The 27,572-nt window shown below is 42.7% G+C and overlaps 1 protein-coding gene across 2 annotated transcripts in view; it reads right to left on the bottom strand.

Annotated features, from left to right (window-relative positions):
• Positions 1 to 218: 218 nt before the first annotated feature.
• KCNMB2 (potassium calcium-activated channel subfamily M regulatory beta subunit 2) overlaps positions 219 to 27,572 on the bottom strand; it is a 134,206-nt gene continuing 106,852 nt past the window's right edge. For both annotated transcript variants that reach the window (XM_030217180.1, XM_030217179.1), the window contains 3 exons: positions 25,626 to 25,796; positions 17,836 to 18,031; positions 219 to 921 (listed from right to left, as the gene is read on the bottom strand). In XM_030217180.1, the coding sequence (XP_030073040.1) occupies positions 637 to 921; positions 17,836 to 18,031; positions 25,626 to 25,796 (652 nt within the window). In that variant the 3' untranslated portion in view covers positions 219 to 636. The remainder of the gene's footprint in view (positions 922 to 17,835; positions 18,032 to 25,625; positions 25,797 to 27,572) is intronic.

The following is a 27,572-nucleotide window of genomic DNA, read 5'->3' as shown; positions in this document are numbered from 1 at the left end:
TAAATAGACCCAATTTGTTTGATTAGAGTCTGCAGAAAGATAAATACGGAAATGGCTCCACCCCGTCCCTTTTTTGGAAGATGGCTCTTCCATGAAACTTTCTTTCTTTCTTTTTTTTTTTTTTGAATGGCACATAAGGGTAGTAGAATTCGCCAACAGTGGGTACAGACACAGGGTGCTGTAAATCTGCCATGTTTCTTTGTAAAGTAATGCATGATTAATGGTTAAACTGAGCCCTATTTGTGACTTACAGAAATACTAGTTCCAGCATGAAACAATATCTTGAAAACAAGAAACAAAGTTTTCTTCTGCATAATAATGACATCATGTTTGCATATAGAACAGCTTTTTGCATTATTGCTCTACTTATAAGAAAAGATTAAATAACTTAGAAACAATTACACATTCAAACTTAAGGTTCTTTGGTGAAGAATGGAAAACAGCATATTGTAAATCAATGTCATAAGATCCTCTGTGTGTGTGTATGTTTGTGTGTAATGTAAATGTGTGTGTGTGTGTGTGCGTGTTGGTATATATATGTATGTATGTATGTGTGTTTCTGTGTATGTACATGAGTGTGTGTGTGTTGGTTTGTATTGTGTCTGTGTAGATGTATATGTCCACATGTGTTTCGTTTTATCTGCTGATCCTTTGGATTCTCTCGCAGAGAAGGGAGAGGTACTGCGTCAGTTTCACCATAGCAACGATGGCAATTCCACCAATCAGCACAGAGGACGGCCAGAGCAGCGAGTGGAACACCACGTTAGAACTGTACAGTTTGGTTAAGAGAACATTTTTCTGAGTTCCTTCCGGGTCATAGAAACACGAAAAGCGTTGGTATTTTCGGAAGTTTTCCATGATAACGTTCACAAGAGACATGGATTCGTCATAGTTCTTTCCACACCTGGGGACATAGGAACACTGTAAAAGGAAAGGAAGAATGTTTACGGACAATATAATTTACCTGTACCGGTAGGACATTAGATTTTTATTTGCGCATTTAGAAGATATGAAGACATTTGCACTCGTGAGCTTCAGGGTCAGAGCTTTGATTCAGCTGTAATTTTAGAAGCAAATCGTACTTGAATTCAATGCAGCTATACACATGGATCCCTAACGCTTCCCTCTGATTCTTCACTGTCTATTTGAGCTTCATAATAATAATTTTTGAGCCCATCTTTCCAAATGATGCTCATGGTGGCTCATGGCATTGTGAAAATTTAGGTCCAATACGTCCACACCCAAAAGAGCTTTCAGTCTGTCCACATCTGAGGCTAGTGGCAGAGGTTCAAATTCTAGGCCAAGCAAAATTTGGCAGCGGGCCCCTCCCGCCATGGGAGAGATGGGGGAGGGGTCAGTAACACTTTCCCCCTGTCAGCTAAACCATTAAACTATTTCTTGTTGTAAGATTTGGCCCATGGCAGCAGGAGATGATGTGTTTAAGTTAGTATTTATTAAACTTTCTGTGGCTGCAACACCATTTTTGCAGTCACGGAAAACACATAACCCCTAGAGCCTACCTTGGATCGTTTTTTTTTTTTAAATTGAGATTTTGAAGTTGCTATACACGAAAGATATAACTTAGAAGTCTAGAGATCATTCTAATAAGAACAACAAAATATAACCACATTATTTAAACTCAAGCCCATATCAAGAGGAGAGAAGGAAGAATTCCATAGCAGTATTACTCCTGCCAGAATTCTGTGCCAAAATAATAAAATTTCTGTACACAAAATTTGAAAATTCTGCAAAATTCTGTACACAAAATCTGAAAATTCTGCAAAATTCTGTACACGAAATCTGAAAATTCTGCAAAATTATGTGCACAAAATTTGAAAATTTTGCAAGTTTGTCATAATTTAACCACTATTACAGCCCTCCTGTACAGAAACGATCCATATTTTTCCCAGCCCCCTCCCAGCCCCCATAACATCCATACTTTTTTCTAGCCCCCTCCCTGCACCCATACATAGCATCCACCTTTACAGTCCCCTCCCTCCCACCTACCCACACATAGCATCCACCTTATTTTACAGCCCCCTTCCGCCACACCATGGACTTAGTGTTCTATAACAGATTTGGAACAACTCTGCCGATAGTATCAACACCCACCCACCCACCCACTCCAACACTAGCTGCACCTACTGTAGTGACACTATCCCATCTACTCCTACTCTAGCTCAAGCACCCCTCTGACCTCATGTGCAACTTTCTTTACATTCGTCCCCTTATTTTCTTATTCATATCAAAATGTTTTATTGCGTTTTGCGTTGGCATTGTAATGTAGCATACAATGCCATACTTATGCTGTAAATACCCATTGGTGAGAGTCTGCAGGAGCGGAGGAACGCCGAGATCCCACGACAAAACAACAGCAACGAAAAAGGAGTGGGAAACAGACCAGGCTGACCAGAGACAAACGTGGAGACTTCAGTCGATTGTAGACAATTTATTGGTAAAGACTAGACATGGTACTGTCTTTCGGCCGGTAGCCATTTTTTTTGTGGCTGAAAATGGATGTGCGACAAAATTAAAACCAGCGCGTGCCCATTTTCGGCCTGAGACCTTACCGCCACCTATTGACTTTGTGGTAAGGTCTCATGCATTAACCGGACAGTAATCATCAGTGCGCGTATACTGCCTGGTAAGCACCATGCGGTCAAAAATTTCTACTGTGTGTTTTGGACATGCGTCAAAAATGGAATTACCTCCCGGGGCTCATGGTAGCAGGTGGTAATTCCAATTTGATGTGCATAGTACACGCTTAGACACTTACGCCCCTTAGCCAGCTATGTCTTTGCCAGCTCTATACACTTGGAAATTGAATGCTGCAGCCTGGACATAGCCTGGCATTAAATTTCCAGGTATTCCCCCAGGTTCTATATAGTGCGCCTAGAAATCCACACCAAATTGGCGCAGATTCTATAACAATGCACACAACGTAACAAGCATAACATGCTAATGAGCGCTGATAACAGTGCTTAACAAGCAATAATGAACGCTAATTGGCACTGATTAGAATTTACACACACAACTCGCTAAGCGTATTTTGTAATGAAGTGTGCCAAACTTCTAAATGTGTGCAGGCAAAAGGGGGTGCTTTTAAAGACTTTTTGAACAGCTGGTGGTCGACTAGTTCCTTTAGCTGTCTCGGCAGCATATTCCAGGATTTTGGACTGATGTAAGGGAAGGAAGAAGCAAAAAGGGTCTTGTACTTAACATTTCTACAGTTGGGATCATGTAGGTTGAGGTAGGTCCTTGCAGATATTAGCGCATTCCTAGAAGGTAGATCAATATACAGAATGTCCTCCATAATGCCGACGGCTGGTAGCTGCCGATTGCTTAATATCCCTGAATAACGGCAATTGCTGCTGGTTGACTATTGAACCCCCTAACTTTCAAGTTATTTAAAAAACTTAAAACAATGGCTCTCCCTGATTGTAAGCCTTGTTGAGTTTATCCATGGCTCGGGCGTGTATGTTTTCAATCAGACTGTGTGATGCATCTACAGAGTGCAGAATTTATCTAGTACAGAGGTTCCGAAACCTATCCTGCTGGAGCTCTAACCAGTCAGATTTCCAGAACCTCTACAAGGAATTTTCTTGAGAGAGATTCGCACGCACTGCCTCCATTCTATGCAAATTTCTCTCATGCATATTCATTGTGGATACCCAGAAAACATGACTGGCTGAGGGTCCCCCAGGACAGATTTGGAAATCTCTGATCTAGTAGCAATAATGAAACGATAAACAGTAGTGTTATGGAACTGGAACAATTAGGAAACATTAAGTTCAATTCCTTTTCATGGTAATACCTTTATCCTGTGATAAATATTTTATTTTCTTTAACTTGGTTCAGGGTGTAAGGGTATGGTGTTTTTTTTTCTCAGATTTTCTACTTTCACTTCCATTATGTATATACTCATGAATAATTCAACTGCAGTGCTGATATTTAACAATAAATTATTTAGCGAATATAGCTAATAGTATATCTAAACTCCATGGAACTTTAATATTTTTCCAAGACATTAGCTTACTGTTGATAATGAGAGTTTCTAATGAGGTATAATTCTATAGATGATGTAGTTCACCCTGTACTACTTAAACCCAACGTAGGTGTGGGTGATTATTTTACATACTCTTTTATTTGGATGTGTATACACCAGCATTGGGATGTGTACATTGCATTTATGTCTAAATCTATCACATTCTCTTTCTGTTAGTTGGTCAGTCTATGCAGATAATGAACCCATTTTGGAGATATTACCCCAGACTGAAAATTGTATCATGTACAACTTGCTTTTTCACCCTTATTTCTATATACGTTTTTGATATAATTCTGACTTTGCGTGAACATTTAACCTCTGATATGCTTAATTCTCTCTACAACCCTCTCTGTGAAAACGTACTTCCTGATTTAATTCCTGAGTCAGCCCCCCCCCTCCCATACCAGGTCTACAGTTGGCGTAACTGCGGATGCATACATTTTAGGTGTGCCAACATTGACTTACCGTGTTTCCACGAAAATAAGACACTGTCTTATATTAATTTTTGCCCCCCAAAATGCGCTAGGTCTTATTTTCAGGGGCTGTCTTATTTTTCGGAGAAACATCGGGGTTGGATCGGGGTTGGCCCGCCAGGCCTCCGTCGCTCCCGGAACTAACCTTAAACACCTCCTTTCACCTTCGCAGCAAGCAGCAGCAGGGCAGGCCACTCCTTCCTTCCATGTCCCACCCTCGCCTGACGTAACGTCCACGAGGGCGGGGCACAGAAGGAAGGAGAGGTCTGCCCTGCTGCTGCTTGCTGCGAAGGTGAAAGGAGGCGTTTAAGGTTAGTTCCGGGAGCGATGGAGGGTGGGTGGAGGGGGCCTGGCGACCTTGGGTGGAGGGGGGCGGCCCGGGGGTGGCCTTGTCCGGCTCTCGGCGGCCCTGCTTTCAAACAAAAATTTGCTAGGTCTTACTTTCGGGGGAGGCCTTATATCTACCAATTCAGGAAAACCTCTACTAGGTCTTATTTTCGGGGGATGTCTTACTTTTGGGGAAACAGGGTAGGTTTGCATTCTATAATGGAATTCGAGTACCCAGATGCCGTTAATAAAATAGTTGCTTCCTGCACTGCATCAGCGTACCTAAAAGGAGGATCCCACTTGCAAAATGACCACCTTAACAGCTAAAGAGACTCTTCTGGTTATAGTGCTCAGAATATTCAATGCACTAGTTCATAAACCAAGAGAGAATGTGATGAACAAAGAAATTAAGAGAGAATGAACATCAACAGCTATTTCAATACTGCAATCAGTACCATACTTTTCCTATTAATTCAGATTCAGATTCATCTTGGAGCCACTACACTTTTGCTGAGCTTTGATAAATCACTCGCTGTCTCCTCTGAGCACTGTGGTTTGATTGTTAACTCTCATTCAAGCTTGCTCTTTCTTGTGGGTGTGCTGGGAGCAGCTGGTGGGGGAGCACAGTAGGGACGATGAGGTTCAGCTTTTAAGAGTGGGTAGAAGTCCTAGAGTGCCACAGCTTTGATATACAGCGATACCTCGGTTTTCGTGAATAATCCGTCCGAAAACAATCAGTGAAATCCGAAACCGATGAAAACCGAGGCAATTATTTCCATATGAATCAATGTAAATCCAATGAATTTGTTCTAGACACTCCAAAATACACACCAAAAGCACATTTTATAGAGAATAAATATAGTGTTTAATACTAAAAACAATACGAAATTAATATAAAATGAATATAAAAGACTAATGTAAAGAATAAATGAACATTTAACATGGCATTTACCTTTCTGAAGACTCTTCTTGGCGTATGGAAGACGGCGAGGAGGGGAGAGAGAGGCGCAGATATTATTGTTTGGAAGGGGGATCCCCCTCCATAAGGGCACTATCTGGGGTCACTTCCCTTCTTGGTCTTTTGGAACTAGGACCAGCTTCAGAGTCAGTGGACCCATGTCGCACAAGAAAGCTGTCCAAAGAGGTCTGTTTCTGCCGCCTCTTTAAGATTTGCCTAAAATGGGGCAAGACATTATCATAAATTTACGGGGGCCCAGGCCCCCGTGTCTCCATAGCAGCTACGCTCCTGATGGGAACAGATTGATGGGAACATTGGACACTAAAGTGTTTTAATCAGGTCCCTAGTTTTTGGCAAGGACTAATTAGACCTAGCCAGACAGCACACTGAATCATGTCTACTAGTCTCACCTTCTGTATTGTAAATGTTGTGTCTCTTCCAATGTTGTAAGCAATGTTTGGAATTAATGGAACAACCGCACATTTCCAATCTCGTGAATGGAAGGAGGTGAGCAAGACTCACAGCTGGCACCAGATGAAAGCTAAAAGTCTTCCGAGGCCACTGCTTGAAGTCTCGGCAGCCATTTTAAAGAAGCGGCAGCAGGCATGAGAGAGTGGGGATCTTTCCTGCCCCGAAGAGGCCACTAGACCACCAGAGTGCATTGAGGTATGTTCGGGGAGGGCACCCTGACTCAGTGCTGGAGGGTGGGTGAGAGGGGGCAGTAAAAAGGGTGAATGTTGTGTGAAAAAGTACTTCTTTTAAAATTTTGTATTTAGCAGCGTATGGAAGAAAGTGCATTTATGTTACTTTTACCAGTATTTTTGCTGCTTATAGAATCTGGCTTACTTGGGGGAGGGGGTGTCAAGGTGACAGTGTGACAGGGAGCAATGCAATGCGGTGGAGGCAGGGCTGGGTGGTGGAGATTACTTGCAGTGGGGATGGGCGAGAACGGGTTAGATTCCCGCAGGGATAGATTAGATTTCCTTGGGGACGGGTTAGATTTCTGTCCCCATGCAACTCTCTAGTCCTTAGTTTGCTATTGAGAAACTATGGACTAGACATGGGGAAGCCAATGCTTGCCCTGGGATCGGTAGCATGGAATGTTGCTACTATTTGAGATTCTGATTGGAATGTTGCTACTCTTTGGGGTTCTACATGGAATGTTGCTACCCTTTGGGGTTCTACATGGAATGTTGCTACTATTTGAGATTCTGAATGGAATGTTGCTACTCTTTGGGATTCTGAATGGAATCTTGCTACTATTTGGGATTCTGCAGGTACTTGCGACCTGGATTGACCACTGTTGGAAACAGCATACAGGGCTGGATGGACCATTGGTAGGGTTGCCAACTTGATCCAGATTCGCACGACAGGGCTGATCCAGTCCTGGGCTTACCCCAATGCAGGCATTGACTTGTAGCCTTGTTTTTCTTAGGAAATCCAATGGGGAAATCAGAACCACAAATCCTTGCATGCAATAGGGTAAACCCAAGACTGGATCAGCCCTGTAAGGGAAAATCTGGATCTAGTTGGGAACCCTAACCATCGGTCTGACCCAGAATGGCTATTCTTATGTTCTTATGAATTCTGTGGATATCAAAGTATCATTATGAACACATACGAGAGTTCAAGTGGTCAGGTGCATTACACATTTACATCTATGGACTTGTTACAGCCTAAAATATTTTCTGCATTCACAACATGTACCAGGCAGTTCATCTCAAAAGTAGCGAAGTCTCCTAGGACCAAAGCTTATCCTATAAAACAGTTTTAGATTTTGCAAGCATAGTATTAACTAAGCCTTCCTAGGGATTAAGAGTGATGGAACATTCAGGGCAATTTGAGATTAGGTGCTGACAAGTGAAATTTTGAAAGGAACACTGTTTTATTGCCTCATTTAATTTATTTGTAGCCAAGGCAGGGTAAAGAAATATTTGGGTTCTTGTAATCCACGAACAGTACAGTTGTTACAGTGTCTCTGCATCAGCCCACAAATCACATCTGTAGTCTTTAATTGGTATCAAAATCATTCAGAATCATATTATCAAGGGACATAGTGAAACCATGAGGGATATGCTTTCATTTGGAAATGACTTGGAAAGATCAGTGATGGTGGTTGTTTCCTTTCATGTTCTCTTCAAAACAATTTGTCAGAAAAAACTAACACCTATCCGGTCAGTATTCAGCCGGTGGTGTTCAGAATTTTTTTAAAACACCGACCAGTACAGGCTGAATTAGGCCCCTGATATTCAGGGCCGGCACCTCTCTGGGTAACAGCAGTGAAAATCTGGGCTCTGGCTGGACTCTGAGTGTGGGGGTGCTGTTTCACTATCACATTTTCAATAGTTAACTGATTTTTTTTGGGTGTCCTGGTTGATAGTTCTGTTTTTATGGACGCTCAAATTGCCTCTTTAGTGAAGAAATCGTTCTTAAGAGTAGCCATACTGGGTCAGACCAATGGTCCATCTAGCCCAGTATCCTGTTTCCAACAGTGGCCAATCCAGGTCACAAGTACCTGGAAAAAACCCAAATTGTGGCAACAGTCCATGCTACAAATCCCAGGGCAACCAGTTGCTTCCCCATGTCTGTCTCAATAGCAGACTATGGACTTTTCCTCCAGGAACGTGTCCAAACCTTTTTTAAACCCAGACACACTAACTGCTGTTACCACATCCTCCAGCAAAGAGTTCCAGAGCTTAACTATGTGTTGAGTGAAAAACTATTTCCTCCTGTTTGTTTTAAAAGTCTTTCCATGTAAATTCCTTGAGTGTCCCCTAGTCTTTGTACTTTTGGAATGTGTAAAAAATTGATCTACTCGTTCTACACCACTCAGGATTTTGTAGACCTCAATCATATCTCCCCTCATCCATCTCTTTTCCAAGCTGAAGAGCCCTAACCTCTTTAGTCTTTCCTCATATGAGAGGAGTTCCATCCCCTTTATCATTTTGGTCACTCTTCTTTGAACCTTTTCTAATTCTGCTATATCTTTTTTGAGATACGACGACCAGAACTGAACGCAATACTCAAGTTGCGGACGCACCATGGAGCGATACAAAGGCATTATAGTATTTTTGGTCTTATTCATCATCCCTTTCCTAATAATTCCTAACATCCTGTTTGCTTTTTTGGCTGCTGCTACACACCGAGCAGAAGATTTTGGAAGATTCATCTTGCTGATGAGGAAACTTTGTTGTATTCTTAATTATTTTCAGTTAGATCAATTTAGACTTTTAGTTCGTTTTGCTGCTGTCACAATTAGACGACTGTAACTTTGGTTATTTGGGTTGTACTCAGTGCTTTTTTTGGTCGAATAAAGGTAATACAGGGCCAACCTTAAGGACGGGGTCACTATCTATGGCTCCACCCCTACAGTAGCCGCATCCCACAGTAGCCACACCCATTTTACCAGCCAGGAATCATTGAAAAAAGTACACAAGTCCCAAGGTCCAACAAAATAACCCCTAGGAGTGACCATAAACGAATAAAATATGTAAACAAAAAATCAGCTGAAACCCCCCAAAACCAGACTTTGGTATGCAGGATAACACCAGAAAAACAAAAATATTTTCCCTTTGTACTGCTATAAAGAGAGCAGATGTAACATACACCTAAATAAATAACACCAACATAACATAACTTTCAAAAGGAAAATGATTGGCAATATTGATCTGTTAGAGATAAGTGGCTTACTGTGATGAAACGTGATGAGAGAGATGTACACTGTCTTTTCTTCTAATAATAATAAAGGTATTTAAAAAAAAGAGAGAGCATGTCAAAAATTGACATGTTCAATTCAATACGTTACAAATTAACAACTACAAGTAAAACAAAAAATTAACACAGCTACCACACTACTTTATCTAAAACTAAAAATTAAATTCTTTTTTTTCTACCTTTGTTGTCTGGCCATGTACTTTTTGTTTCAGTTGTGTTGGTCCCAGTTTCTGGTTTCTGCTTTCCTCGTCTTCTGTTAAATCTATTGCCAGGATTAATTGCTTGTTTGCCATTTTTCTCTCCTCCTTTTCCTTTCAACTTTCTTCGATTTTATTTTCTGTCTTTGTCCACATTTCTTTCTTTCTCACTATCCAATCTTCAATTTCCCTCTTTTGATTGTGTCTCCCTTTAGCTTGCCCCTTTCTCTTCCCCACTTCCATCCAGCATTTCCCTCTCTCTCCTCCCCATTTCTCCCCTTTCTCCCTATCCAGCATCTCTCCCCCATGCCCCCTCTCTCCTTATCCAGCATTTCTCCCCTTGACTCCTCTCTCCTCATCCAGCATTTCTCCTCTTTCCCCCTATCTCCCCATCCAGCATCTCTCCTCCATGCCCTCTCTCTCCCCATCCAGCATTTCTCCCCTTGCCCCTCTCTCCCCATCTGACATATTTCCACTTGCCTCCTCTCTGCCCATCCAGCATATCTCCACTTTCCCCCTCTCTCCCCATCTGGCATTTCTCCCTTTGCCCCTTCTCTTCCCATTTGACATCTCTCCCCTTGCCCCCTCTCTCCTATTCAGCATCTCTCCCCTTGTCCCCTCTTTCCCAATCCAGCATCTCTCCCCTTCTCCCCTCTTTCCCCATCCAGCATTTCTCCCCTTGACCCCTCTCTCCTCATCCAGCATTTCTCCTCTTTCCCCCTTTCTCCCCATCCAGCATCTCTCCTCCATGCCCTCTCTCTCCCCATCCAGCATTTCTCCCCTTGCCCCTCTCTCCCCATCTGACATATTTCCACTTGCCTCCTCTCTGTCCATCCAGCATATCTCCACTTTCCCCCTCTCTCCCCATCTGGCATTTCTCCCTTTGCCCCTTCTCTTCCCATTCGGCATCTCTCCCCTTGCCCACTCTCTCCTATTCAGCATCTCTCCCCTTGTCCCCTCTTTCCCAATCCAGCATCTCTCCCCTTCTCCCCTCTTTCCCCATCGAGCACTTCTCCCCTTGCCCCCTATCTCCCCATCCAGCATTTCTCCCCTTGCCCCTCTTTCCCATCCAGCATCTCTCCTGCAGCCGCTGCTGCTTCTCCCAACGAGCAGCAGAGGCGGGCAAATCAAGGAGTAAAAGGCGCGAGGCTGCAATGCTCAGACGCGCACTGTTGGCTGTGTTGATCTGCTGCCCCTCTGACATCAACTTCCTGTTCTGAAGATTGACAGTCACAGAGCTGACAGCGCATGTCCTAGCATTGAAGCCCTGCACCCGCTACACCTTGCTTTGCTCACTGGAAAAAGCAGCTATGGCCAGGGGAGAGAGGTGGGAGCTGGGGTGATGAGCGGGGAAGGAAAAAAAAGGTGCCAGTACATTGTACCGGTGAATACCGGCACAAAAAATAAAGGCTACAGACTGTACAAACCACCGCAGTACATTTGATTTCTGGTCTGATTAAATGTGACAGAATCTCATCTTTTTATGTCAAACTTCATTGGCTTCCTATTGAGACAAGAGTTTTGTTTAGATTGACTTGTTTTATGGTTTGGCACCAATATACTTCTATTCTCACCTCCATTTTGCTGCCTCTTCTGGGAATAGAAACTGTACTACTTTGGTTTCATTTCCTTCATGAAGAGGCGGGAAGAGGTTAAGAATATTTGAGATGAAACTGGCATTTCAGGCTGCGAGACAGTGGAAGGACTTTTCTGGGGTATTTCGGTCCTCCTACTCATACCTGGTTTTTAGAAAGTCTATTAAGACTTTGCTCGTTCGGAAATTTGTATTACACAATAATCTATAAGCTTTAACCTTTATGGTTTTTATCTATTGTTTTCCTAGAGGATTGTTCTGGCTCTTGATGTTTTTGAAACCTGTTCTGAACTGCAAGGTGTTAGCAGGCTATAAGACCAGATGTTATATTATGTTATGTTAATAGTGAGGGACAGGCAAGCTCTGCAGGACTCCAGGGAACCTGCCTGTCTCTAGCCATTAGAAAACACAATATTGAAGCACCACCCCCTGCTGGTAGCAATGTAGTTGGAGGACTCCCACTCAACTTAGAGGGAACAGTACCCAGAATGCAACTGAGTAGGTGCAATTTTCAGCATTTCTCCCCCCCCCTCCACAAACCTTCCCCCACTCTCAAAGAACCCTCCATTCCCCTGTAGGCCTTCGGGCCTACCTTAAGGCTTCCCGGTGGGCTAGTGTAAGGAGGACAGAAACAATCCCCACTAGCTCCTGCCAATGCTGGTTCTGAGTTCAAAATGGCTGCTACCTCTAGCAGCAGTCTTATGATATTATCACTTGCAGACCTTGGATTTTGGAGTCCGGAGCCCAAAGAGTGTGCGTGTGTGTGTGTGTGTGGGGGGGGGGGGGGGGGGGGATGACAAAATGTTGCCCCACCACCTGCCACTTCCCTCCCCCCCCCACAACCTCACATACCTGAGCTGGCGGGGGATCCCAAGACCCTCCAGCAGAAGCCCTCCTCCATCTGAAGCTTTGCAGTTAGGAATATTTTTCCTGGTGCTGACGTGCTGGCCATTTCCCCTGTACATGCTCGGTTTTTCTGAAACTGAGCATGTGCGAGGGAGGCCCACCCCACCGTGTATGTGTGAGAACCAAGCATACGTGGGGGGGGGGGGGGGAGCCTCCCTTACACATGATCAGTTTCACAAAATGTGAGCATGTGTGTGTGTGGGGGGGAGGGGGAAGTGGCTGGCGCGTCAGCAGCCCAGGAAAAGTGCAACTAACTGCCAGGCCTTCCTAGCCTTGTATAGAGTTAGAGATTCCACTGGCGGGGCTTGGGGACCCCCGAACCAAAGTGGCAGATAGCACCTCAATTTTGGGGGGCCCAACCCCCCCCCCCCCCACGGGTATGGCATTGATCACTAGTACCATGAGACGGACGTCTGTTGTCCCTACATTAGACCATTAGGGACCTTTATGGTAGGCTTGGGGGAGGCCTACAGAGGGGTGGGGTGGGTTCTTTAAGAGGGGAGAAAGCTCATGGGGTAAATTCTTGTGGAGACAGAGTCTAGCGGAAAATGCTCTTGTGGAGGGGGAGAAGCTCTTGTGTGTGTGTGTTTTTTTTGTGAGTTGGGGGCGTGGTCTATTCTCCTGCAAAGGCCTCCTTCCTTTCTCAGATGAGCTTGGTTTCTTTGTTTACCTACTGTCATTTCCTGATTATTCCTACTATCTTTGTCCTGAAGGGTCCGCTAGGGTATGACCTTTCTCTCCAATCAAGGACTGCCCTCTAGGCCACCTCTGCTACTTCATCTCAAGTTCTGTCCCTATTGGTCCTTGTATCTCTCTCTCCCCTGGGTGTGTGGGCGTTCTTCTCAACTTCTCTGGCCCATGAGCTCAGACATTCTCCATCGTGTTTGGATGCACATGTTCCTGCTCCCCTGAAGAGAACCGTCTTTTTATCTTGTTAATTCTTTCTCACAAGATATTGCATGAATCAACATTCCATCTCTGAACCACCTTCATTCATCTATCAGCTCTCCTGCCTCTGCCATAAAGCTTCTTTCCCTTCAAATTTCCATCTCCACCCTCCGTTACAGGTCTCAGAACTACGAAGTCTCTTGCCTTGGGGCAGCAACTTCTGAGACTCTACTAACTGTGAATAAATTGGCTACGTTTGTTCAATAAAAGTAAATTTCAGAAAAAGATGAGACTTCTTGTGTTTACTGCCTTGCTGAGGTTATTTTAGTACATATTTGCCTTAAGAAGATATTACACTTTAAGAAATCAGAAACAAATAATAGTATAGAAAATTCAAATAAACAAGCACTAGGGGTTTCTGTGACAGGTCATTCTTCCATTGACTAAAATACAGAAAGTAATTCAAGTTGCAGTGCAAGACAGTTGGCGTTTCATTAAAGAATTCATGTGGACATGTATTCAGAGCAGGGGCAGCGGAATGACTTATTTGGGGAGGGGACCCTAAGATCCATCCCCAGACTCCACCCCAAGATAATACCACTGATTTTACTGTCATACACAAAACACAGGTAAACCCTCACCAAATAAAACATAAATGTCTCCCTCTAGTCCTACATTCCCATTCCCCACCGGCTCTTTTTTTTTCTACTCTCACTCCTCCACCAATGCCCAGTGTCTCCCCTCTTTCTACCTCCCTAGGTCCACCACATCCTTCCTCTCTTACCACCCCAGTATCCTTTCTCTGTCACCCTAGTTGTCCACCCCCACCCTCATGTCCAGTATCTCCCCTCTCTCTGTTCTCTATTTTTTATTTTATTTTTGTTACATTTGTACCCCGCGCTTTCCCACTCATGGCAGGCTCAATGCGGCTTACAGGGGGCAATGGAGGGTTAAGTGACTTGCCCAGAGTCACAAGGAGCTGCCTGTGCCTGAAGTGGGAATCGAACTCAGTTCCTCAGCTCCCCAGGACCAAAGTCCACCACCCTAACCACTAGGCCACTCCTCCACTCCTCTACCCCTTGTGGTCAAGTATCTCCATCTCTCCCTGCCACAGCTCTTCCGGCTCTTTACCTTTATTATCAGATAACAGGCCAAGACACAGCGTGCAGCAGCAGTCGCAGAAGGGAACATACACAGCTGGGCCTGCCGTGGAACCTCTTCTAGCCCTGAGTGGCAGAGTCCTCTAACGCATCTTGACCTTCTGATGTACGCTTTCTTTGGGAGTGGGATGCGTCAGAGGGTTCTACTGCTCAGAGCCGGAAGATGTTCTGTAGCAGGCCCGGTCATGTGTGTTCCCATCTGCTACTGCTATCGCATGCTGTGCCTTCACCTGCTGCATGAAAAGGTAACGAGCAGGAGGAGCTGAGGGAGGAAGAGATGTGCTGGACCCAGAGGGCAGCAGGCATAAGAACATAAGAGTAGCCATACTGGGTCAGACCAATGGTCCATCTAGCCCAGTATCTGGTTTTCCAAACAGTGGCCAACCCAGGTCACAAGTACCTGATAGAAACCCAAACCGTGGAAACACTCCATACCACAAATCCCAGGGCAAGCAGTTGCCTCCCATGTCTGTCTCAATAGCAGACTATGGACTTTCCTCCAGGAATTTGTCCAAACCTTTTTTTAAACCCAGATACGCTAACTGCTGTTACCACATCCTCCGGCAAAGAGTTCCAGAGCTTAACTATTCATTGTGTGAAAAATATTTCCTCCTATTTATTTTAAAAGTATTTTCAAGTAACTTCTTCGAGTCTTTGTACTTTTAGAATGAGTAAAAAATCGATTTACTTCTACTCGTTCTACACCACTCAGGATTTTGTAGACCTCAATCATATGTCCCTTCATCCATCTCTTTTCTAAGCTGAAGAGCCCTAACCTCTTTAGCCTTTCCTCATACGAGAGGAGTTCCAGCCCCTTTATTATTTTGATCACTCTTCTATTAACCTTTTCTAATTCCGTTATATCTTTTTTTGAGATACAGCGACCAGAACTGAATGCAATACTCAACGTGCAGGTGCACCATGGAGCGATACAAAGGCATTATAGTATTTTTGGTCTTATTCACCATCACCTAGCATCCTGTTTGCTTTTTTGGCCACCACCACCGCACACTGAGCAGAAGATTTCATCGTATTATCTACAATGATACCCAGATCTTTTGCTTGAGTGCTGACCTCCAAGGTGGACCTTAGCATCAGGTAACTATGATTCAGATTATTATTTCCAATGTGCATCAACTTGTATTTGTCCACATTAAAATTCATCTGTCATTTGGATGCCCAGCCTTCCAATTTCCTAAAGTCTTCTTGCAATATTTCACAGTATGCACGTGTTTTAACAACTTTGAATAGGCGGCATGCATGGGCTCGTATTTTGGGGGTGCCTTGGCACCTGTGGCTCCTCCTGTTCTGATGCCTATGATTCAAAGTGTTAGTCGTTCCGACAGATAAACTTCAGCTAGAATATTAGGACTGAGTAATCTGTGTATCTAAAAATGGGCTTGTGGAATTTATCTTTACATTTAAATGATTATTGTTTGTTTGTGATTATGTGTTGTCTGATTTATTATCAAAAATGTACAAGTGATTTCTTATAACTCCCTTGTAGTCTCTCTTTCTTTCAAACTCCAGGTATTTTAAAAACTTTTCTTCCTGTCTTTGAAACCTGCTTGCGTTTTCACTGTGCAGACGCCTTAGCCGGCAGGTGACGTCCCCAGTGTGTCTTCTCCTGCCATGGTTACCAAACTTTGAAAGGTAATGAGAATGTATGGGTCCTCCTGTAACCATGGTTACTGTATTTACAGAGCTAAAAAGCTGCAGGCCCCGCCATTGCTGATGGTTAATGAGTGACTTGGCCTACAGCTCAAATATAAACATAAAATATAGTTTTTCATTTTGCACAGAGTCAGCTCAGTGCTAAGGTGTCCCAGTGCAATATTTACATTATAAATAATGAGCCTGAGGCACACAGTAGACAGGATGCAGGCCTGTGTTTTCAAAATGGAGAAAAATGAATGTGCAAGCCTTGGCCTGATTTCCCATTTTTCTTGATCAGTGGCAGATATTTGGTTTTTGTTTGGTGGGGGGGGGGGGGGGGGGGAATGCATATTTTGTAAATCCTCACTGAGTATATCTTAAAATAAGTGCATTCCTGGCTATGAAAGGGTTTCTGACTGCCTTGAAATGGAATGGAACACATTATTTTATGTGGATTTTGCTCACACCTTTTTCGGTAGTAGTTCAATGTGAGTTACATTCAGGAACACCGGGTATTTCTCTGTCCCTGGAGGGCTCACAACCTAATTTTGTACCTGAGACAATGGAGGGTTAAGGGGTCCTTTTACTAAGGTGCACTGAAAAATGGCCTGCGGTAGTACAGGCATGGGTTTTGGGCGTGCGCAGAATCATTTTTCAGCGCACCTGTAAAAAAGGCTTTTTAAAAAAATTTTGCTGAAAATGGACGTGCGGCAAAATGAAAATTGCCGTGCATCCATTTTGGGTCTGAGACCTTACCGTCAGCCATTGACCTAGCGGTAAAGTCTCACGTGGTAACCGAGTGGTAATGACCTATGCGTGCCAAAGGCCACTTGGCGTGCGTCCAATACGCTTGGCAGAAAATAAAAATTTTTTTTCAGCCGTGCGCCTAAAATGATAATACTGCAAGAGCCATGCAGTATCTCCACTTTGGCTTCTGTGGCTTAGTGAAAGGGCCCCTAAGTGACTTGCCCAAGATCACAAGGAACAGAAGTGGGACTTGAACCAGCCACCTCTGGATGTCTAGACTGGTGCTCTAACCACTAGGCTACTCCTCCTCTCAGTGGTGTAGCAAGGGGGAGGCAGGAGGGACGGTCTGCTCCGGGTGTCAGCTCGGGGGGGGGGGGGGTGCTCCCTGCCAGCTCCCCTCCCCCGGGTGCAGCACGATGACACCCCCCCAACCCAGTGCCTACCCTCCTCAGCTCCCTCCAACCAGCTGAGCACCCTACCTTTAAAGAAATTTCGGAAGCCGTGGAGAGGCGAGGTGCATCGCCTCGCGTCTGCAAGTAAAAGAAGCGTGGATCGTCATCGGGCCTTCCCTCACGCTGTCTTTCCTGCCCTCCGCTGACTCAACTTCCTATTTCCGCAAGGGCGGGACAGACAGCGTGAGGGAAGGCCCGATGACGATCCTCGCTTCTTTTACTTGCAGGCGCTGCGCCTCGCCTCTCCACGGCTTCCAAAATTTCTTTAAAGGTAGGGTGCAGGGTGCTCAGCTGGTTGGAGGGAGCTGAGGAGGATAGGCACTGGGTTGAGGGGGGGTATTGATGCGCTGAGGGGGGGTGTCATCGTGCTGCACCCGGGGGGGGGGGGGGTGCAACGGCGAACCGCCCCGGGTGGCAGTCCTCCTTGCTATGCCACTGCCTCCACTCCACATTAGAAACTGCTTTACCAGGTAGCAGCAGGAGCTGCAAGAAACCAACAAGTCTAGAGGGAACCTCAAGACACCGATTTGATTCCTTGGACTGCTTCATATTCCTTGGTGTGCTAAGGGACTCGATCCAAGCCCCCAGCCCGCCCTTCTTGTCCTGTGATCATTGCAATCTTTCACCACCCCCTGTGCACAAATAACTGTTAGTGATAACTGAGCACCTGAACGGATTAAAAACAAATTAAACTTCATTTCAAAATGCCTATTCGTACCTCCGAATTGGTTTTCAAGGTCTCTTCATTGTGGTAGAGGAGGAGCTTCTGTCCGGAAGATGTCAGATTGACGTAGACCTGTAGACAGGGGTATTGAGAGATTTTCCAGGAATCTGGACCACAGCTAAATGAGCAGTTAAATGTTTCTGTGATGGATGCATTGAGCAGTGTGCATTGGGCCTCTTCGGTCCAAACGCTAAGTAAAAAGAAAAGGTTACAAAATATCAAGAAATGACCTTCTGGCTGGGATATTTTAAACAGGTCAGGGGAATTGCTCTAATGAACCCTCTCGCTTATACATTAGCATTGAATGATACTCTCAGTGAACACTCTGCTCCCCTCCTCCGAAGATTATCCCACAAATAATGTTTCTGCCTATCAAAAATTGTCTAAGTTTATTGGCAATATTAAGATCTTCTCGTCTGTCTGCATTTCTCCACCTCCCTCTGCTTTTTTTTTTTTTTTTTTGCTTTCTGGCGTCTCTTTCCTTGAAACTCTGTTCTGTGGACTTCTTGGGGGTCAATATTGAGTGTGATTTAACCAGGTTATGGGGGGGGGGAGGGGCTGTGTCCCAGTTAAATCATGCCGTCTGGGTCTAACCCTGAGTTTCAGCAGCACTTAAATGGACAATGCCACTGAAAATCTGGGCAGACCCCCTCCGCATTGTCCAGCAGTGGTAGGGGTGGTCTAAAGACAGCGTCTGAACAGACCAGGAATTATGTAGACACCACCAATATTCAGAAGTGGTACTTGGTCAGCTAGATGGTTATCTTACGACAGTCTTTTTTCTGTCTTAAGTTAAAACCAAATCAAATCAAGTATACCGCTAATATCCCCTTTTCAGGGTTCAGTGCGGTTTACATTTTAGGTGTGACAAAAGCAGAAACTGTTAGAGTGTGTGCATGAGACAAAAGATCATTGTAGGGATGTCTGATAGATGGTACGAGGAGATAGAGGTCATGATGGGTTTTTATGGAATGGTCTTTGGGAAGAGAAAGTTTTTGCGTTTCTATCTGACTGGTAGCCAGCGCTGGTCAGTGTTTTTATGTCTGCCGCTGGCTGCATTCCCGGATATTCCAGAATTGAATATCCGGTTTTAGGTTGGCCACCAAAGCTTATGCGGTTAAGTGCAATATTCAGCCCTTGACCGCATAAGCTGAACTGCTTAAAGATAGTCCGAGAAAACAGGTAGGCAGGCGACTCACACGGGGTTAAAAAGAAGCAAATCGCCAAAAAATCTTTCATAAAAAGATTAATTTATTCACCACAGAAGTTTAAAACAGTCTTAAACCCGACACGGCCATGTTTTGCCTCCTAAAGGGCTGCATCAGGGGCTTGATATACCACCCAGTGGTGCAGTGCAAACAATTCCACCTACTGGACCAAAACAACTCCTCTCTTGAGAAACCGCAACAGCAATTCATGGTGAATAAAGTCATCTTTTTATGAAAGATTTTTTGGCCATTTGCTTCTTTTTTTATCCCCTGTTTAAAGGTAGGACTGCTATTTTATGCAGCCCAATTTAAGTGGTTATCTTATGCAGTTACCCCTGGATTCTATATATCGCGTCTAGAGTTTCACGCCAAAATCTAAGCATATTCTATAACAACTCGTGTAGCTTAATTGGCTTAACAAGCTAATCAGCATTGATAACAGCACTTAACAAGCAATAATGAGCACTAATTGGCAATAATTTGAATTTACGCGAACAACTCACTAAGTGTATTCTGTAACGCAGAGGCCTAAATTCTAATGTGCGCAGCCAGAAAAGGTGGGGAAGTGGGCATTTCATGGGCATTACAAACTTTATGCACACTGTTATAGAATATGCCCCTCCGCACCTAAATCTATGTGCCAGTACTTACGCCACATTTTCCTTGGTGTAAATGGATGCGCGTAGTTCTAGGTGTTGGGTTATCAACTAAGTGTATTCTACATACTGCATATACATCTAGGCACTGCTTATAGAATATGCTTAGATGGAATTTTATTCCGTGTGGATTTTTCAGGCGCCTTATATAGAATCTGGACCTTAAGAGCTGAATATTGGCACTTAACTGCATAAGTGCTAACTCCACCCCCAGAATGGTCACAAGTTAGCTGGCTTCAGCTTAAGCAGTAACTATAATATTGCTACAGAAAGTGTTGATTTTGCTCCTACACACATAGAAGTATTTATAGGGAATAGGACCAAATTACTCAACAATAATTTGAACAGGAGTCTAAATTTTTATCACTCCTGCCTTTGTAATTCCCTTATCCCTTATTTGTCCTGTTTGTCTGTCCTAGTTAGATTGTAAGCTCTTTCGAGCAGGGACTGTCTCTTCAAGTCCAATGTACAGCACTGCGTACGTCTAGTAGCATTATAGAAAGGGTAAGTAGTAGTAGTAATAGTAGGAGTAGTCTTTGGGATTCTAGAATCTTGCTGCTCTTTGGGATTCCACATTGAATGTTGCTACTCTTTGGGATTCTAGAATCTTGCTACTCTTTGGGATTCTTCATGGAATGTTGCTACTCTTTGGGATTCCACATGGAATGTTGCTACTGTTCGGGATTCTAGAATCTTGCTACTCTTTGGGACTCTGCAATCCTGCTCTCTTTGTCCTTATCCCTTATTTGTCCTGTTTGTCTGTCCTAATTAGTTTGTAAGCTCTGTCGAGCAGGGACTGTCTCTTCATGTCCGGTGTACAGCACTACATATGTCTAGTAGCGCTATAGAAATGATAAGTTCTAGTAGTAGTAGTAAATTTACGGAGAGTTTTACAGACTCCCTCTATACAAGAGGAGAATATTAATACTCAACCAATACATTGTCTTTATTTTAATGTCATATCTATTTGCAAAAAAAGTATCATATTAAGAGATCTGATAGGAGATAACGCTGTTGGTTTAGCATTTATAACAGAGACTTGGTTAACTGATTTGGACAATCCGATTGTACTTGATGTGTGTCCTCCAGCTTACAAGATTATCCATTGAGTAGAATGTACTAAAAGGGGAGGAGGTATTGGATTAATATATAAACGTTTCTTATGATTCAAACTAGCCGTTGAGCCCGTTAAAACGGACTAGTATGGGGTTTTGGCAAGGCCCCCTCCCCTCACCGTTGCCCCTCCCCCCCAAGGTTGCCGCTACCCCTGCACCCAGCCCGGGCCCTCTCTTCAGTATTGAACTTACATCGGCGAAACGCAGGCAGCGCGCAGATCAGCTGAGCTCCCATCGGCCTTCCTTCTCTGCCTGTGTCCCGCCCTCGTGTGATGTAACGTCGGCGATACGGTAGCGACGTTGGCGGCTTCGCGCAGTTTCCCTCTCTGTCCCGCCCCCGTCATCACATATTGACGCGGGGTGGGACAGAGAGAGAAACCTCTACTGCGCATTTGCGAGTGAGTACGGTCACTCGCCATTTATATGTTTGATGATTGGATTCACTAGTAATCTCAGGAGTGGAACTTATGCTTTATCAATTACATAATGATTTGTTACAAAGTTCTGTGGCCATTCTTTTAGGTTATAGGCCTCCAAGCAACTGGGCCTTAATTCAGACTCAGTTTTTAGATTTTATTTCTTAGTATTCAACTACTTTTATACACTTATTATTACTGGGAGGTTAAAATCTATATTTAGATGAAAATTCTGTTTAATAGTTAGAAATATATTTTATTACTTGGAATCAATACACTTTCGGGTTAGTAATATAGAAACAACACATGAAAAGGGAAAAGCGCTTGACTTCATCGCTTCACTTACTAAACAAGATACTTTTCAAATGATCTGATCAAACTTCTGCGGAGGGGGGGGAGCTCACTGTGTACCTTCCTCACTTGTTTATCCACTCTCAGGTGTGCTCTTGCTTTAAATAACATCACTCAGGCACTCAGTTTAACTGTATTTTACGGTATTGTGTAAGCCACATTGAGTCTGCGACTAGTGGGAAAATGTGGGGTATAAATGTGTGAAATAAATAAATAAATCTGATCGCTATTTAGCTGATTTTATATCTCCCTTATCAATGGAGAAAGATCGCTGAAAAATCTCAGATTAATCAGATGAGAACACTTTTGGATACAAGTAGAATCCCAATTGTATAAGTGTAATTCTAATCCTGATATGCCATTTGATTGGAATTAACGAACGTCAGATGCATTAACACAACATTCATCTGAAAAACCTAAAAAAAAAAACGTATAAAAGAAACCTCTGCTCCATGGTTTTTGAAAGAGCTTCAATTGATTAAAAGACAATGTCGCCAGTTTGAAAGGACCTGGATAAAAACAAGAGATCCTAATGCTAGATTATGTTGGCGAAACCAAGTTAAAACCTACAAAGCTGTTGTATCAGAAGCTAAAAAAGCATATTTTGGGAAGTTGATTGGGATGGATAAACCAGATCACAATTTACTTTAAATTTTTAAAAATAATCCCACACGTGCCAATAGTCGCTGCTCTTTCTGAGTCGATGCAACTGTCAGCAGCTGACTTGGCGATATATTTTATTGAAAAGGTTGGTTTTATTAGAGAATCACTTCCCAGTCCTTCCTGACAGTTAGATGTAACTGATTTATCAAGATGTGAAGATCTAAATGGTTTACCAGTTGATCAGATTTGGTCTTCCTTTTTATTGGTTATTGAGGAAACGGTATTTTTACTATTGAAAAAACTGTCGCTTAAATCATGTCTGCTAGACATTTGTCCCTCTTATTTGTTGCATGATATTCAAATTGAATTGGTCAATTGGTTAACTGTTTTACTAAGGTGTACTAATGGATTTAGCACCCGCTAATCAATAGTCTATGCTAAGTAAGATGCCCATAGGAATATAATGGGCGTCTTTGTCATTTAGCGCTTGCTATTCATTAGCGTGTACTAAATTCGTTAGTGCACCTTAGTAAAAGAAGCTCATAGGGGTCCTTTTACTAAGGTGCTCTGAAAAATGGGATGCGCTAGTGTAGGCGCGTGCAGATCCATTTTTCAGCGTGCCTGTAAAAAAGGCCTTTTTAACATTTTTGCTGAAAATGGACGTGCGGCAAAATAAAAATTGGTGTGTGTCCATTTCGGGTCTGAGACCTTACCGCCAGCCATTGACTTTGCGGTAAGGTCTCTCACATTAACTGTGCGGTAATCATCTACACATGTCAAGCTGGAGTTACTGCCTGATTTTCACCGTGGGCCAATATTTTCTGGCGTGCATAGCGGATGTATGTCAAAAATGAAATTACCGCATGAGCCACGTGGTAACTGGGCAGTAACTCCAAATTGACGCGTGTTGGGCGTGAGTAGGCGCCTACGCGGCTTAGTAAAAGGGCCCCTTAATTAATAATTTTTTACAAGATGGGATTTTCCCTTCGTTACTGGGAAAATTATTTTAACACCAATTCCGAAATCTCAGGGAGCAGACTTAATTATTGTATTGAATTTTTGTCCAGTAGCCAGTATACCTTGAATGGTGAAATCATTGGAGTCTATAGTTGCATCTCAAGTTACATCTTATCTGGAGTCTTTTCGTTGTTTACATGATTCTCAATTTGGATTTAGGGCAATGCATAGCACTGAATCTCGTATTTTTTTGTTTATTTATAAATTTAACATTTATATTTATGCAATAACACAAATATATGGAATTCAAGAAAATTCAATATTTCAAATAAAAATATAGGAGAAAAAAAGATCAATTAAATCTTTGTCCACAATAAATGATCCAAGTACTAGGAAATATAATTAACAATAATATCCAACTCACGTAATGATGAAAGAGTAGAAGGAGTTCAGGAATATACAGCCGAGTAGCATAATAATGCAATCTGGTTATATCCCCAAATTATTCTTTAGTATTTATAAATTCCAATAATTTTCCAGGTGTGAAGAAAACATAATTAGTGGAATTCATTGAGACAATACATCTACAAGGAAATTTAAGGAGGAAAATTCCTGGTTTTAATGCCAAGAACTCTTTTCTTCTTTTTTGAGTGTCCCTAGACAAATCCGGAAAAATCTGTATTTTCGAACCTAGGAAACGAGCATTTATATGATGGAAATATAATCTAAGAATATTGTTCCGGTGCACTGAATCTCTTATATCGACTTTGGTATTGAAAGTTAAGGAGCTTTTGAGTCATGGTATTCAATCTGTTTTACTTCAATTTGATATATCAGGTGCATTCGACATAGTTGACCATGATATACTTTTGAGTACATTTAAGTGAGTTTGGTATCTCTGGAGCAGTTCAGAAATGTTTAAGAAGGTTAAAAAATAGGCAATATTGTGTTAAGAAAAAGAATTCTCTTTCATTTAGTTGGAGTCCGAAATATGGTGTTCCACAGGGTTCGCCAACCTCTGTGATTTTATTTAATGTTTTTATGAATTCTCTGAGTTTGGGTTTGGATCCACTAAGGTTTTTTGTTTTTCTCATGCAGATGGCATATTTGAATTGATTCCATCAACTTCAGATTTTTGATTTTGTAAACCTCAGTTTCAGACTGTATTTCTATGATTCATTCATGGGTGAATCGACAACTATGAAAGCTTAATGCATCCAAGACAAAGCTTTTATTTTTCAGCAATGATTTATTGAGTATTGTATCTTATATCACATTACATTCTGATGAGCAATTACAATAGAAAAACTTCCAGAATTCTGTGAGTTATTTTGGATACCAATTGACATTGGAACCTCAGAAAAATCATTTAAGTAAGAAGATATTTCTTAAATGATGTCAATTCAAAGTAATTAGATCTGCTTTTTTTTTTCCTGAACATTTTTGAATATTGGTGCAGGCTATTATTCTATCTCAATTAGATTATTGTAATGTTCTATATACGGGACTGCACTCAAAACTTTTTAATAGGTTACAGCTTTTGAAAAACACTGCAGCAAAACTGATAATTGGATTGGATGCTGTAAATTTGATCACGCGACACCATTGCTGAGAAATTTACATTGGTTGCTGATTCGTACACGAGTGGAATTTAAGGTTGCTTGTTTAGTATTTAAAATCCTGCATGGTTATTGTCCCTATTTGCATACCCTATTAATAACCTTTCCAATTTTTTGAGATATTCTCATTTTCATTCTACATTGTTACTTGGCTTTCCAACTATTATAAAGTTTTGATATAGAAGATCCTTGGATAGTTCATTCATATATCAATCCAGTAAAATTTAGAACTCTATTCCTGAACAAATTTGTAATTTTCTAGAGTCTATCTTGTTTTGTAAAGCTTTGAAAACATACGTTTTTGATATACATTTTAACGTATGGTGTGATAATTTACCCAATGGTTTCTGAATTTCATATCTTATTGTAATGTGCTTGGATTCCTTGTAGACATAAGCGGGATATAAATATCGAGAATAGAATAGAATAAAATAGAAAAATCATACAGGAGAAGGGGGAGCTTTAGGTTAAAGTTGTGGGTACGTTTGCAAGATTTGTTCTAATTAAGGGGTAATGTTTTTAAGTTCAGGAGACAAAGAATATTGACTTTTCTCTGCAGCTTTTGCCTCATATGTTAGCAGTAGGGGAGGGAGGGGTGTGTAAGTTGAGGATGGGTGGAGGGTGAAAAAGGGGGAAAATGGAATGAAACGTATCTTGAATATGTTGTACTCACACCTGTTATGACACATTGAATATTAGTTGGTCAACTTCTACGGAAATGTATTGTGTGTTGAACATCAATAAAAATTGTTGAAAGTAAAAAAAAAAATAGAAAAATCATGTCAAAAAGGTTAAAGAAAAAGAGCAAACGAAGGCCCCTTCAGATCTATTCCAGGAAAGCCAATAGTCACAAATTTACCTTTGCATGTAGGATCGAAGTAGCGTGATTCCTAGTAAAAAGTACATCATGATGGAGCAGACCATCATGCTCAGTCCCAGCAGGATTGCCCGGTCCTCTCCTGCTTTCAGAGCTGTGACTGTTTTCCTTTTATCCAGAAGATCATGGTCCTTGATTTTTTGGTAGATATTTCTGGGATTGAAAACAACACAACCTTACAACGAGATCTGCGCTTCATTAAACAAATCCTGCAACATAGAAACCTAACGTATGTGAAAGTAATTGCATTTTTAATAACATACCGCCTGATATTCAGTCGGTGGTGGTCAGTGATTTTTTTTTACCATTGCCGGCTAGATTAGTCCTGGATATTAAATGCTGGCTTGTATGGGCTCTGGCCGATATTCAGCCGGGGCCCACATAAGAGAGTTATGTGGGTTTCAGCTGAATATCGTCCAGGGCCTGCATAACTTTTTTTTTGTCTTTTTCCCCTCTGAGCCCTCTCCTGGTCCCCTGAACCAGATCCCCTCCCCCTTCCCCAGAACATCCCCCACCCCTCCTGGTCCAGATAGTTCCCCCAAGGCCTACCTCCTATCTCTGGTGGTTCAGTGGGTATGACAGGGGCAGGAGCAAAGAGTGAGTTCTTTCCAGGAGTTCTTCAGTGGCATGCTTCAGCCGCTGACACCAGCACACCTGTACATGCTCAGTTGAACAGCATGAACTGAGCATGTGCCAGAGTGTTGACATTGGTGGATGAAGCACACCACCCACCATAGGCATGCACTTCATTGGCTAAACTAAAACAAAAGTAGACCCCTCCAAAGCAGCATGAGGTAGTTGAGGAGAAGGGGAAGATGCTGGATCAAGGGTGTGGTGGTGGTGGTGGTGGTGGGGGGTCTGAGAGAGAAGGGGAGATGCAGAATCAAGGGTGAGCTTGTGAAAGAGAGAGAAAAGAGAGGGAGAGATATTGGACCCAGGGGTGGAGGGGAGAGACAGAGATCTGAGATGCTAGGCTAAGAGGGAGGGCAAGAGAGAAGAGAGATGGGACCCAGGGGAGGGGAAGGTTCCTCGGTGTCTGAAAAAATATTTTAGGGGTTCCGCCATAGTAAAAAGATTTGGAATCACTGCCATAGGCCTACTTCCTACTTCTGTGGGTTGACATTGTTTCCTCTTGTCAGGTATATGGGTTGATTCCTCTTTCTCCCTCACCCTTCTCACTCATGCAAGCCTTGCTGCTTCCTCTTTCAGGTTGACATCACTAACATCGGTTTCAAAAGTCTAAGGTCTACAGTGAAGAGTCCGTCACCACGTATATGAAATTAGCTCAAAGTGGTTTACAGTGAGCAAATACTGTAGTTATTAATAGAAAAGATTTTTTAGTGTGCCCAAAATCAATTAAGCCTCTCTTGGTGCAATGTTAAATAACACAAAATAAAATTCTGCATTGTTTTTCTGGCACTATGACTGGTGAATCCCTTTAGAAGGGGACTTGAAGACTGCAGAGACTGATTTTCATTGATCTGAAATGCCAGTGCAAGTTTAAATTGATGTCAGAAAGAAAGGTGAGTCTGCACACTTCACTGATTCAGGTCAATTTTCCAAATAGCTTTCATATACTTTCAGCAAATCCCATGTAGCATGGTGGTTTTGCATTGCTGTATGTTCTCAGCTATACTGGCCTAATGTCTACTAGTTCATGCTGCTCCTGACTTCATTTTGCATTGTCAGATGGGTGTTAGAACATCTTTTAAGTTGCAGGTTGAACTGTTCCCTAGATAGTGAGTCAGTTATGCAGCTCAGGAGTTTTTATCAGTTAAAATAATGTCCATGATTTCCTGGCACTTAAGGGTCTGCGAGGGACCTGGGTGTCGTCATCTGTTGGGATGCTGGAGCATATGCTTTTTTTTCCCCTGTCTGATGGTGCAAGCATTTTGGGAGCAGATGTGCTTGAGAACTTGTGAAATTTTC

The sequence above is a fragment of the Microcaecilia unicolor genome, chromosome 10 (genome assembly GCF_901765095.1).
Source record: "Microcaecilia unicolor chromosome 10, aMicUni1.1, whole genome shotgun sequence".
Lineage (NCBI taxonomy): Eukaryota > Metazoa > Chordata > Amphibia > Gymnophiona > Siphonopidae > Microcaecilia > Microcaecilia unicolor.
The sequence above is the reverse complement of the archived record's forward strand: the minus strand, read 5'-3'. Positions and strand labels throughout refer to the sequence as shown.